At 45.8% G+C, this 14,510-nt stretch overlaps 1 protein-coding gene across 1 annotated transcript in view; it reads left to right on the forward strand.

Annotated features, from left to right (window-relative positions):
- Positions 1 to 13,008, forward strand: part of LOC125368165 (zinc finger protein 345-like) — a gene marked incomplete at its 3' end in the record, with an annotated part of 104,606 nt that extends 91,598 nt beyond the window's left edge. The window contains exon 2 of the mRNA XM_048369021.1: positions 12,136 to 13,008. Within this exon, the coding sequence (XP_048224978.1) occupies positions 12,136 to 13,008 (873 nt within the window). The remainder of the gene's footprint in view (positions 1 to 12,135) is intronic.
- Positions 13,009 to 14,510: the final 1,502 nt, after the last annotated feature.

Genomic DNA, 14,510 nt, shown 5'->3' on the forward strand with positions numbered 1-14,510 from the left:
AGACCTGAGCCCAGGTAATAAAAATGTCCTACTGAAGGTGATGAAGATCAAATGTAAACAGCTGTTTACTTAACTACAGCAGGGTTGTCCACCCAGCTTCCAAGGGCCAGAGGGGAGACAAGCCATCCTTTCAATTGCAGATGAAGGGGGTTGCCTAGACCTAAAGGGGATATGTAAAGACATAGCGTTGTTTACCCTCAGTAGGCACCACCAGAATCCCCAGAGTCTGGGGCTGGGACCTGAATTTCCTGGGACCAACCCCCCACCTCATCAGTGGGCCAGTCTCTTCTTTTCAGAGACCTGGCCTCTGGGGGCTGAAGGACAGCCCTGGGCGTGACTGTTCACCCAGTGCTCTGTAGAGTTGTTGATTGGGTGGAGGTGCACATGTGGGAGGAGCCAGGACTTCACTTTCCCAGGGGCTGGAAATCCTTGGTTGGAGGTAGCTGCTGGCTTCTTCCTCCCTCCATGCTTCCTTCAGAATGGCACTGAGACTGCCTGGTAGTGAAAGCCTAGTGGAGCACTGTCTTGGGATGATGGCGTCCCCAGTGAGTAGCAAAAGCTTTCCTTAAAGAAATGAGACTTTGGCATCGGGTGTTTATATCTTTTTTTCTTTTACTTTCAGTGGGAGGACATGAACTAGGCCTCAGCACTGTCTTTGGCCTGTTTTGTTGCAGGCTAGTGCTCTACCACAAGGAGCCACAACCCCACTTCGTATTTCCTTGGTGGTTCATTAGAGATAAGACTCTTGAGATATTTCTGCCTGGGCTGCCATTGAGGCCCGATACTCAGATCTCTGCTTCCTGAGCTGCTCAGATGGGCTCAGCTTACAGCCTAGAGCCAACAGTGCTCCGCTGCGTTATCATACTAAGTACAAAGAAGACTTGTTCACGAGTTGGAATTCCAAGGAGTGACTCTGAAGTAGTGGTCACTGATCGGAATATTGTCCCACTACTAAATGATCCTTGCACTCTGGCCTGCAATTCAGTGGTGTGTGGAAGGAGCACAGGGAATGTCTTCCTTTCCTGTTTGGTGGCCTCGAGGAAAGAGGCTTGTCACGAGTCACAGGTGAGGGTTTGTGAAGTTTTCTTTAAATGTAGGGACTCTTCACATAGGGTTGTTGACTTTGTGGAATAAGAATTTCTGGGCAAGGCAGGATGGTAAGAAAACACAGCAGAGCTTAATGGAGTAAGCAAAGTAGTAGACAAACAGAAGGACAGTAGCACATATTCGCAGATTATGAATGCCACACGAATACTCCTAACAGCCAAGGATCTGTTTCCCCATCTCTTCTGCCCAGCCCCACAATCTGTTAGAGTGCCCCTTCCCTTCTGTTCATCCGTTTGTCTGCTTGTCCATTTGCTTGCCTGCGCAATCAATAAAGCTCAGCCAAGTTCTTACCATGGTGACTTGTACAGAAGTTCTGATTCTGTGATTGAAGTCAAAGACTCTAAGAGTCACCACTTTTAACGGAAAACTTCACCTACCCTCCCCAATGTCCAGCGACTCATTAATCATGCTGATGTGTGCAACTCAGTTAGTGTGGTGCTAACTGTGGTGCCTCAAACTGAGTTCCCACAGGCTAAGAGACTGGTCTTTCAGCGGTTCCCTGGGGAAAAACTGAAAATTGTAATCACAATTTTGTAGTTACTAACTACTAATTTTGCTTCTGTAAATCCCTTTGTGGCTAAGGACCTAGGAAAGACCATAAAATGCCCTGGGGCAGATGGCTTTCAGAAAAACCATAAATACCCATATGAGTGACTTGCAGAGAAGAAAACAAGTTTTGCAATCACCAGAACTCCCCCACCCAGGTGTGGTTTCCTGTATCTAAAACCCTGCAATGGTGCACTATCCCCCTGGCTACACCCTTATGGCTTAACCAATCAATTCTAAAAGTGTCGGTCCCTCGATCTGACCAATGACCCTTTCCGGATTTCCCTTCACCAAATTCGCCAAACATGCTTTAGAATTATTTTATAATTTTCCTGAGGTGTGTGTTGATTTGTTAAAAGATGGTATGGTGTATGCTAAGTCCTTGCCTCCCCCACAAAAAAAATGTATACAACAGCTGAAAGCCCTAGGCTCATGGCCTCTAGCGTCCGGTTGCCAAGTGCATGGAGGACCAAGCTCAAGCTTACAATGAATACTCCTTTTGCTTTTGCATATGTGTGGGTCTCTGGTGGTCCTTTGGGGGTTCCGTGTTTGAGCATAACAGCAGTTCCTCTCCCCAATGGCCCAGGTTGAACTGGGAGATCAGGGCATTGCTGAGGGAAAACAAAAGCCTTAATGTAGCTCAGTCACAAGCAGTTGTTTGTTTGAGGTAACTTTAAACCAGGTTGTAATGGGGGAAGGACCGAGGGAGGGGGTCTCCCCACCCCTCGAAGAGTCGACCACTCAGAGACAGTCTACAGTAAAAAGATGGAGTTATTGGGGAAGTAAGAATAAACTGACTGGCCAAGACCACAGCCCAGACTTGGGGAGTGCTGGAGCTGCTGCTTTATAGAGTTATAATGGCGAAGGCCGCGTGGACAATCTTGCCACAGGTACCTGGCCAATGAGGTCACAACACCTATAGAGTATGCTAAGCCACACGCAGGTGTCCAGTAGAGTTACAACCTATTACATAGTATCTGCTTGAACCATCTAGTTAGAGTTGGCAGGTGGATTGGGGGGTGGGGTAGGGAGGACAGTTTCTATTGTTTACAGTGATGGGGGGAAGCTTCCCAAGCTTCTGAGAAGTTGGGGCAGGGCCCTCAACTCTGAAGCTCAGGGCTGAGGGAGATAATGGAGATGGAGTCAGCTTCTGACCTCCAGATCTGGCCTCCCTCACCATCTTGATGTTTGATGAATGGTAGTTACCCCTAGGAAACTTCATGAACAGAATTCAGTTTGAAGGTATACATTTAGGAGAAGAGTGGGAATAAATATAGAATATAGGGCAAAATGAAAACATTAGGTAAAATTTTGGAAATTGGACAGACCCCAATAAAGAGGCTTCTTTTGTAATAGGGAGGTGGGATCTGGCTACAGCCATCACTGACCACACCGTGAATTGTACTATCTGCCATCTTGGCTTCATGGCATGCCTGCTGGCCTATACGTTACTGAACCTGTTAGTCAAGTGCCTGGCTCTGGGAGCTTGCTGTGACCCAATCCCCAGACTTGATTTTATTTAGGGTCAGGCCAGCTCAGGTGCCATTGTTTGTGTCTCCATGTTTGCTTCACTGCGTCCTGTCTCCTGGCTGGTCTCCAGTCTCCCTGGCGTCAAAGTCAGCTCTCCATGGGAGCTGGATTGGTTTGCTGGTATGGTTTTTGTTCTTTCTTTGCTCTCTTTCCTGTTTCCTGACAGTGTTAAGGGTGTGTGTGGGCTGCAGGCCTTTCTAACAACCGGCTACCTGCAGACTGCAAGTGCGCTATTAAAAACTCCAGGACTCAATCCTTCAATATGTAGCTTCTATAATAATTTACTATACTATAAAACACTTCCTACTTAGCAGAATGGAAAGAACAAGAAGATAGACAGTGTTATATAATACATGAATTTGCATAAACACTGAGGATGAGACATGCTATCAGGAATGAATGGTGATCACTGGGCTCTCAGTGTTCCCCTGACTGGCCTTGGAGAAACTGCCATTCTTAATGCCCTTGAACCTCATTCTGACCAACCCTGTCATGATCTGTGCCCAGAAATGACACCACGAAGAGCCCATGCTGTGTGGGAACTCCTTCATTCTAAAGAAGGTAAGGATCTCCTCCAGCTGCTCTGGACTTTCAATAATACAGTGTAGCTTTATGTTCTCAAGGAAGGAATGACTACTGTGTTGCTTGCTGCAGTTGCACAGGATATTAGGGCCTGGGCTGCTCTGCTTGCAATCCTAGCTACTCAGGAGCCTGAGATCTGAGGGTGGCACTTTTGAAGACAGCCTCGTGAGGCAACTGGGGAGACTCTTATTCAGTTGACCAGCAAAAAGCTGCAAGTTGGAGGTGTGACTCAAGTGTTGGAGCACTAGCCTGGAACAGAAAAGCTCTGGCATAGTGTCAAGGCCCTGCGTTGAAGCCCCAGAACCAGCAAAAGAAAAAAAAAAAAAAAAGCATGTAATATCATTGAAAGATTTTATTGAGTGATACTCTTAGGTATAGTTATGGAAAACATGCATTGCATCGAAGGTGCAAACAATGTTATGAATGGTTTTCTGAAGTTTTCATCTTTACTTTTTGACAGTGCTGGGGCTTGAACTTTGGGCCAAGGCACTGTCACTGAGGTTATGTGGCTCAAGGCTAAGGCTCTAGTGCTTGAGCCACAGTGCCACTCTTTTATCTTCTGTGCTGCTTACTGGAGATGTGAGTCTCTGAGACTCTCCTTCCCTGGCCTGGTTTGGAACAATGATCCCCAGATCTCTGTCTCCTTGCACCAGATGCAGGAGACGGTCTGTGACATTTTCCTTTTAACATAGGGACTCCTCTCTTAGAGTCCTTAACTTCAATCCCAGAAAAAGAATTTCTGGACAATTCACAGTGATAAGGAAACTTGGCTGAGTTCTACTCAGGCAGTAAGCAAGCCAGTAGACCAAAAGCAGACAGAAATTCAGAAAGCAAGGGCACACTCTTAAAAGAGTGCAGGTCCTGTCTTGGAGAGACAGAGATAGGCAGTTCCTTGGCTGTTGAGACTATTAATATGGTAAAGGCAGGGGGTGTGACTTCAACTGTATGCCAAGATAGGTGTTTTCTCTTTGCCCTAATCACCAACAGTTGGGGGTTGGTGTTATGTCTTGAGTTTCTGGATGTTTGGGGCTCTCTTGGCAGGTGGAACCCATCCTGCCTTGGAGCAGTTCCTTTTCTTTGAGAAAAGGAAAGCCCCCCCGTTGTCTACATTTTGATTGGGGGTTTCTTAAGTTTGTGGGGAGCGTTTTATTCGGGAAGGCATACATCCTGCCAGAGAAATGTTATTTTTGGGGCTGAGAAATGTGTTTCTCAGGAAGGGATGCATCCTGTTGTGCCTCTGAAGCTGAGATAGTGATTGTATGTTTCTAAACACCACATTACTGAGTTGCCTTCACCAGGCCTCATTCTTCTGAACTTATCCGGCCTCATTTCCCCATGACTAACTTTGGTCCCTTAATCTTAGGAGAAGTTGATGGACTAGCTTTAACCTTGAGTTTTTTGATTCCTGGCAGCCTTTTACCCTGCTTCCTTTTCTGTAGTCGATCCTGCCTTATCCCTGAATGGGTAAAATGAACCACCAGTGGCTGACTGCTTCTAGTAACATTTAAGTCTTAGAATGGAGCATAGGTGACTCACAGCAGTAATTCTATCTACTCAGGAGGCTGAGACCTGAAGATCCCAGTTCAAAGCCAGCTTGGCCAGGAAAACCCATGAGATTCATTTCTCCACTAATTTACCAAGAAGAAGAAGGAGGGAGAGAGAGAGGGAGAAGGAAAAGGAGAGGGAGGAGAGGGAGGGAGAAAGAGAAGGAGGGGGAGGAGAGGGAAGAGAGGGAGGGGTGGGTGAGAGAAGGAGAAGAAGAGAAATGGGGAAATGGAAGTATAGCTCTGTTGGGAGAACACTCAGATTTAGCAAAGGAAACTCTGAGACAGCATGTAGGTCATGAGATCAAAGCCCAATACCTGCACAAACTTTATTCTAAAGGTGTCATAACCATGTGGCTCCAAAGGCTGAGGACTGGCCACTGTTGCTCAACGCCCTGCAGAGAAATCGCCCAGACACTTTTTTTTTTTTTTTTTTTTTGGCCAGTCCTGGGGCTTGGTCTCAGGGTCTGAGCACTATCTCTGGCTTCTTTTTTTTTTTGGTCAAGGCTAGCACTCTGCCACTTGAGCCACAGCGCCACTTCTGGCCATTTTCTGTATATGTGGTGCTGGGGAATTGAACCCAGGGCTTCATGTATACAAGGCGCGCACTCTTGCCACTAGGCCATATCCCCAGCCCGTCAACCAGACTCTTGTCTCTCATCAAGCACCAAGAAAAGCTGGAAGGGGAGCTGTGGCTCTAGGGGTAGAGCACAAACTAGCCTTGAGCAACCATGCTCAGGGTAAGCACCCAAGACCCGAGTTCCAGTGCCTAGAGAGGAAGGTATTCCATGTGGAATGTGGGTTATTCCATATCGTCTCTTCCACATGCCATGCAGTATTCCGGGGTGTGCCTTGTTCATCCGCCCCTCCACAGCACCGTACAGTGTGGCCATCGCTGAGGCCGCTGAGGCCACTCATGCCAAGAAGAACCATTGGTTTCTTTTTTTTTTTTTTTTGGCCATTCCTGAGCCTTGAACTGAGGGCCTGAGCACTGTCCCTACCTTCTTTTGCCTCAAGGCTAGCACTGATCCACTTTAGCCACCACCCCTTTTCTGGCCTTTTCTATATATGTGGTGCTGGGGAATCGAACCCATGGCTTCATGTAAAGGAAGCAAGAACTTTTGCCACTAGGCCATAGAACTGTTGATTTCTGTGCATACCCTTTCTCCCCTCTACCTACCTGAGTTGGCATCATCTCAAGGCTTGTCTGTTGAACTTGTCCCTGTTGCACTGTCAAATGGGAACTTTCTTGGTCTCCTCGGTATGGGCAAGTCTTCAGTCAATCAACTCATCTAAGACAACACCAGAGGACATATACTAGACAGAATCCACAGACAGAAACCATCTTTGTGAGAGGCTTTAGGCCTGACTATCTGCGGGTGAGAAAGACTATAAACATCACACCTCTGGGAAAGCCTTCAGTCATCATGGAAGGTTGGCTCCCTCAAAGTAAAAACGGCAGAGAGAAACCGTGGGTGTCACTTGGGGGAAAGCTGTGAACTGATCTACTCCTCGTATACAGACTCAAATGATGCACACTGATGAAAATCCATGAGAACATTTTTCATGTGAGAAATACTTCTGTCTATACTCAGCCCTTCAATGTCATGTGGGAATATAAAAAAGAAAGAATATAGCTGTATGGGGTACTATATCTTGCTCTTATATTATGCACATAAGAACTATGACTATGACTCAACTTTTAGTGTAAATTTAAATATGATGAACGAGAACCAGAAAAGCCAACTAGTGACCCAAACTCTGTTTGGCTAGTCAGTCCCTATGCACAACCACATTTAAAGATGTATGTGTGTAATCTGCTTGGATTCTAGTGAATGTAGGAGTCTGTACTTACAATGTTAGTTTCAAATACCCTAAGGGCCTTAGCGGGAAGGAAACTCCCCAAAATGTATAAAACAGCTGATAACCCTAGGCTCATGGCCTCTTAGGGTCAGGTTGCCCAGTGCACAGAGGGCCAAGCTCAAGCTTGCAATAAAGACTCCTTTGCTTTTGCATTGGTGTGGGTCTCTCTCTGGTGGTTCTGGTGGGGCTCCGGCGAGCATAAATTCAATTCCTCTCCCCAGTGGCCCAGGTTGGAGTGGGAGATCTGGGCATTGCTGAGGGAAACCCAAAGCCTTATTCTAACTCAGTCACAAGCAGTTGTTTGTTTGATATAATTTTAAACCCCTTTGTACTGGGGGAAGTGTCCCAGGGAGGGGGTCTCCTGCCCCTTCATTAGTCTACCACTCACAGACAGTCTTCAGTAAAAAGATGGATTTATTGGGGAATTAAGAATAATGGGGTTGGGGATATGGCCTAGAGGCGAGAGAGCTAGTCTCGTATACATGAGGCCCTGGGTTCGATTCCCCAGCACCACATATACAGAAAACAGCCAGAAGTGGCACTGTGGCTCAAGTGGTAGAGTGCTAGCCTTGAGCAAAAAGGAAGCTAGGGACAGTGCTCAGGCCCTGAGTCCAAGTCCCAGGACTGGCCGAAAAAAAAAAAGAATAAACTGACCTGACAGGGCCACAACCCAGACTTGGGAAGTGCTGGAGCTGCCGATTTATAGAGTTATAAAGGCCAAGGCAGAGTATGCTACGCCACACACAGGTGGCCAGTGGAGTTACGACCTTTTACATAGTATCTGCTTGAATGAACCTTTCATCTAGTTAGAGTTGGAGGGTGGATTGAGGGTTGGTGCGGAGGACAATGACTGTTGTTTATATTGAGTGGGTAAATCTTCCTGAAGTCAGGGCAGGACCCTCAACTCTGAAGCTCTGGGCTGACGGAGATAATGGAGATGGAGTCAGCTTCTGCCCTCTTTCACTGGCCAGATCTGGCCTCCATCACCATCTTGATGTTTTATGACTAGTTGTTACCCCTAGGAAACTTCATGAACTGAATTCAGTCTGAAGGTATACATGTAGGAGAAAAGTGGAAATAAATGTGGAATATAGGAAAAAATGGAAAGCATTGGGTAAAATTTGGAAAATTGGATAGACCCCAATAAAGAGGCTTGTATTGTAATAGGGAGGTCGGATCTGGCTAGCGCCATCACTGGCCACACTGTGAATTGTACTACCTGCCATCTTGGCTTCATGGTGTGCTTGCTGGCCAATAGGTTATGAACCTGTCAGTCAAGTGCCTGGCTCTGGGAGCTTCCTGTGACCCAACCCCTAGACCTGATCCTATTTAGGGTCAGGCCAGCTCAGGTGCCATTGTTTGCCTCTCCATGTTTGTTTCCCCATGTCCTGTCTCCTAGCTGGTCTCCAGTGTCCATGGCATCCCAAGTCAGCTCTCCATTGGAGCTGGATTGGTTTGCTGGTATGGTTTTTGTTCTTTCTTCCCTCTCTGGCCTGTTTCCCCACAGTGTTCCCTGTATGTGTGGGCTGCAGGCCTTTGTAACGTTGTGCAGTGTGGCCAGCGCTGAGGCCACTCATGCTGAGGGGTCCCAGCTGTTGCCCTAAAGAAATGGTGGTTTCTTTTCTTTTTTGGCCAGTCCTGAGCCTGGAACTCAGTGCCTGATCACTGTCCCTGGCTTCTCTTTCCTCACTCTGCCACTTGAGCCACAGCGCCATATCTGGCCCTTTCTATACATGTGGTGCTGGGCAATCGAACCCTGGGCTTCATGTATATGAGGCAAGCACTCTAACCACTAGGCCATAGCCAAGCCCAGAACCATTGCTTTCTGGGCATACCCAGTCTCTTCTCTACCTACCTCAGTTGGCGTCATCTCAAGGCTTGTCTGTTGAACTTGTCCCTGTTGCACTGTCAAATGGGAACTTTCTTGGGTATTGTAGGAACCTCTGAACATTGAAGATGTAACTGTGAACTTCACCCCCAAAGAGTGGGACCTGATGAACGCAGCACAGAGGAAGCTGTGGAGCGATGTGATGTCAGAGGTTGCCTGTCTGCTGGAGTCCATCGGTGAGTAACGGGACCCGTCCAGTGTGCATATATAGTTGCCAATGTGGATGTATAAAATTAAACACATATATGTACATATACATTCACTCAGCTTCTTTCCACTGGAATTTCTACTTGAATTCACTCTGAGAATGTACTTTTGATGGTAGCTTATATATATATATATTTTTTTTTTATTTTTTTTATTTTTTTTTTTTGTCAGTCCTGGGGCTTTGGACTCAGGGTCTGAGCACTGTCCCTGGCTTCTTTTTGCTCAAGGCTATCATTCTGCCACTTGAGCCACAGCGCCACTTCTGGCTATTTTCTATATATGTGGTGCTGGGGAATTGAACCCAGGGCCTCATGTATATGAGGCAGGCACTCTTGCCACTAGGCCATATCCCCAGCCCAGTAGCTTGTATTTTGTTAAGGCAGAAATAGAAACTGAGGGATTACTTCTGAATCCACCCCTAGACCATGTATTGTATTTTCCCATTGCTTGTGAACATGGAGTTACATGAACAGTATCTTAATCTAATTTGAAGCCACTGTGGGATTTCTGAAATTCAATATATTACCTTGATTACCGATATATTGTCTTCTCTTAGCTACTCTATTTCTAATTACAATCATAGCTACACAAGAAAGCTGAAATCTGAGGATGGTGGTTTGATGCCATCCAAACAGGAGAACTCTGGGCAGACTCTCTTACTCAGCACAAAAAAGCAGAAAGTGGGGCTGTGGCTCAAGTGGTTGAGCACTAGCCTTGAGGCAGAAATCTCAGCAACAGCACACAAGTCCTGATTTGAAGCAGCAATGATGACAGAAATTATCATTCATGATCGTGAATATGACAGGAGGTACTTTTTCTAAGAATTGTTTTCTTTCCTTTGATTCATTGAATGACTACTCAAATGGGGATTAAGTTGCTTTTAAAAATCTCCTCCTGGTTTCATGCCAGGTATGCTTTAAAACATTTCTTACAGGCATTTCCTTTCCACATGGCAAAGATGGCCATCTTTACATACAACAAGTCAGCAGGAAGGTCCACGTGACCCCGTCAGTGGTAAGTTACAGGGATGCGACTGCTATTGTGACCAGTAAAGACTTGGCAATGGAAAGAGTAGCTGGTAAAGCAAGTGCCTGCCTCATTGTTGAGCTGAGGAAATTGCTTGGATAATAGCTCCACATAGTTTGAATTTTGTAAGGAAAACAACAGGATTTCAAAACCTTCATCTCAGGGTCTTAGTGGTAGAGTGCTTGCCTAGCATACATGAAGCCCTGGCTTTGATTTCTCAGTACTATATGAACAGAAAAAGCCAGAAGTGGTGCTGTGGCTGAAGTGGTAGAGCACTAGCCTTCAGCAAAAGAAGCTCAGAACAGTGCCCAGGTCGGGAGTTGAAGCCCCATGATTAGCAAAAGCAAAAATGATAACAAACTTAATCTCAGATATGCAATATAAAATAGTCCAAACCCAAAGATTTTTCCTATCTATGTGTGTGTCTATGTCTCCCTCTTCCTATATGCATATACTCTCTCTCTGTCTCTCTCTTTCTGTCTGTTTCTTTTTCTCTCTCTGTGTGTCTCTCTCTGGCTCTCGCTCCCTCTGTGTCTCTGTCACACACACAAAAAACCACACAAAAAAACCACTATCTAGAAATTAACTTGATTCTTCTGTTGTTGACATCCTGCATGGAGCATGTCTTTGACACTTTCAAGCTGGCGATATGAAAGAAAAAAATAAGTTGGTTGTTGTTTTTGTTTGTCCTGAGGCTTGAACACAGTTCCTGGGTACTCTCCCTCAGCTTCTTTCCTCAAGGTTAGCACTCTACCACTGCAAGTACAGCATTGTTTCCATCTTTTAGTGAATAGTTTATTGGAGTTAAGAGTCTCATGGACATTCCGGAACTGGCTGACTTTGAATCATGATCCTCAGATCTCATCCATGTGGGTAGGTAGGATTACAGGCGTGAGCTATCAGTGCCCAGTTATAATATGCTTTATGTCTAGGCTAAGTAGTCTAGTATTCTCATGTAGAGATATGGCCATAGAGGTGAATGTGAAAAATTGATGATCATGTTTCATCATCTTCCCACAGCAGAAATCTCTTTATCTGCAACGCTCACTGGACAGGATTGACTCGACAGTAACAAAGACTCACTGCTCTTCATTGACACAGAGTTTGCTAAAGGATGCAGAGGCCATCTCCTGTGTTAGCCTACACCGGGGAGAGAACCACCATGAATATTCACGTACTCCTGAGCACATGGAACACAAAGAAATTGATCATCTAAATGACAATGGCATTATAAAGAATTCATTAGATATTACACAATGCAGTAAGTCTCTCAAAGAAAACAGACAGTGTGACTGTGGTCTGTGTGCTAAAGTCTTTGTTGAGAGCAATGAACGCTGTAAACACAATGTAACTGACATTGCAGGGAAATCACATGGTTGTAGCTTGTGTAGGACAGCCTATGTTCTTTCAAAGTTCAGTCACCATAGGACTGCACATGATGTAGACAAAGCGAGTGAGGATAGTGACCTGGGGCATGTGGTCAGTCAACCCAGGGAGCTCAGTTGGCAGGATGGAGGAGACACTAGCCAGGAAGTTGATGACAGCCACCAGTGTACTACCCCCTCCATTCAGCCAAGTCACTTCCGGCAGCAGGAGGACATGTCCACTGGAGGAGGGGCAGATGAAGGTCCCCTCTGTGTGTGGGAAGCGGTCACTCAGCCGTCTCTTTCTGGATGTCAGGAAGGAGCACATGCCAGAGAGAAAGCACAGGCATGCCCTCCCAGTGGGGAAGCCTCCCAAAGGCCCAGTGACCTTAAGACACATAACAGAAAACACACTGAAGAGAAACGGCATGAGTGTCTCATCTGTGCTAAAGCCTTCAAATGGCCATGGTATGTTAAGAAACATAGCGTAGTGCACACTGGAGAGAAACCCTATGAATGTCACACCTGTAGGAAAGCCTTCACTCAGCCATCTTCTCGTTCCTCACATGGGAGAATACACACTGGAGAAAAGCCCTATGAATGTCGCACCTGTGGGAAAGCCTTCAATAAGCCATCTCAGCATGCCAGACACGAGAGAACACACACTGGAGAGAAACCCTATGAGTGTCGCACCTGTGGGAAAGCCTTCACTGATCCATATTCTCGTTCCTCACATGAGAGAATACATACTGGAGAGAAGCCCTATGAATGTCGCACCTGTGGAGAAGCCTTCACTTACTCATATCAACGTGCCACACACGAGAGAACTCACACTGGAGAGAACGCCTATGAATGTCGCACCTGTGGGAAAGCCTTCACTCAGCCATCTCACCGTGCCAGACACGAGAGAATACACACTGGAGAGAAACCCTATGAATGTCACACCTGTGGGAAAGCCTTCAGTGATTCATCTCAACGTGCCAAACATGAGAGAATACACACTGGAGAGAACCCCTATGAATGTCGCACCTGTGGGAAAGCCTTCAATCACCCATCTCACCGTGCCCGACACGAGAGAATACACACTGGAGAGAAACCCTATGAATGTCGCACCTGTGGGAAAGCCTTCACTGATTCATCTCAACGTGCCAAACATGAGAGAATACACACTGGAGAGAAGCCCTATGAGTGCTGCACCTGTGGGAAAGCCTTCAATCAGCCATCTCAGCGTGCCAGACACGAGAGAACACACACTGGAGAGAAGCCCTATGAATGTCGCACCTGTGGGAAAGCCTTCACTGATCCATCTTCTCGTTCCTTACATGAGAGAATACACACTGGAGAGAAACCTTATCAGTGTCACTTCTGTGGGAAACCCTTCACTACATCATCTCAGTGTGCCAAACATGAGAGAATACACAGTGGAGACAAACCCTATTAGTGTCACTTCTGTGAGAAAGCCTTCACTGTGCAATCTTGTCGTGCCGCACATGAGAGAATACACACTGGAGAGAAGCCCTATTAGAGAGACACATCTTTGGGGAAGCCTTTACTACGCCATCTTAACGTGTTGCAGATGAGGGAACAGAACTGGAGAGTAGCCTTATGAGTGTCACTTCTGTGGGAAAGTTTTCTGTTTAGCCTCCAGTCTTTTGCAACATATGAAAGTAAATACTAGAGAAAAAAATGATGCGTGTCATCAGGGAAGGAAATCATTCAGTATCTCATTTAAACCTTGTCAGGACAAGAAATGAGAGCAATCACACAAATGCAACCTGTGTATATAAGGTTTTGGTATACCCTGTAACCTTACAAAGTAAGAGCTATCCTCGCGGAGGGAGAACTCAGGAGTCTCATCTGTATGGGCAAGTCTTCAGTCACCCAACTCATCTAAGACAACACCAGAGGACATATACTAGACAGAAACCATCTTTGTGAGAGGCTTTAGGCCTGACTCTCCATGGGCAGGAAAGACTATGAACATCACAGCTCTGTGAAAGACTTCAGTCATCATGGAGGGTTGGCTTCCTCAAAGAACAAACGGCAGAGAGAAACTGTGGGTGTCACTTGGGGGAAAGCTGTGAACTGATCTACTCCTCGTATACAGACTCAAATGATGCACACTGATGAAAATCCATGAGAACATTTTTCATGTGAGAAATCCTTCTGTCTATACTCAGCCCTTTAATGTCATGTGGGAATAAAAAAGGAAAGAACATAGCTGTGTGGTGTACTATATCTTGCTCGTATATTATCCACATAAGAACTATGACTATGACTCAACTTTTAGTGTAAATTTAAATATGTTGAAAGAGAACGAGAAAAGCCAACTAGAGACCCAAACTCAGCTTGGCTAGTCAGTCCCTGTGCACAAACACATTTAAAGATGTATGTGTGTAATCTGCTTGGATTCTAGCGAATGTAGCAGTCTGTAGTTACAATGTTAGTTTCAAATACCCTAAAGGCCTTTGCAGGAAGGAAACTCCTAATCCATACTTAATGGAGAAATGTTGTGTTTTGGTTCTTTGTTGGTCTTATGGCTTGAACTTGGTGTGAGGGCTGTCAACTATCCTTTTGCTCTTTTTTTCTCTAGGCTAGCACTCTACCACTTTTAGCCACAGCCTCAATTTCGGCTTTCTAGTTTAACTCGAGAACTTACCTGGTCCGGCTGGCTTTCAATTTTGATCCTTAGATAATTAGCCTTCTGAGTTGCTAGGATTACAGGCATGAGCCACCAGCACTGGGGTACAATCGATTTGTAAGTAATAGGAGAGCAAGTCACTTGACATACCTCATTTGTCTTTAATTTTGTGAACAAATATTCATCTAAGCAACAGGTATGGCATGCAAAAC

Source organism: Perognathus longimembris, chromosome 20 (assembly GCF_023159225.1).
Source record: "Perognathus longimembris pacificus isolate PPM17 chromosome 20, ASM2315922v1, whole genome shotgun sequence".
In the NCBI taxonomy this organism is placed as follows: Eukaryota; Metazoa; Chordata; class Mammalia; order Rodentia; family Heteromyidae; genus Perognathus; species Perognathus longimembris.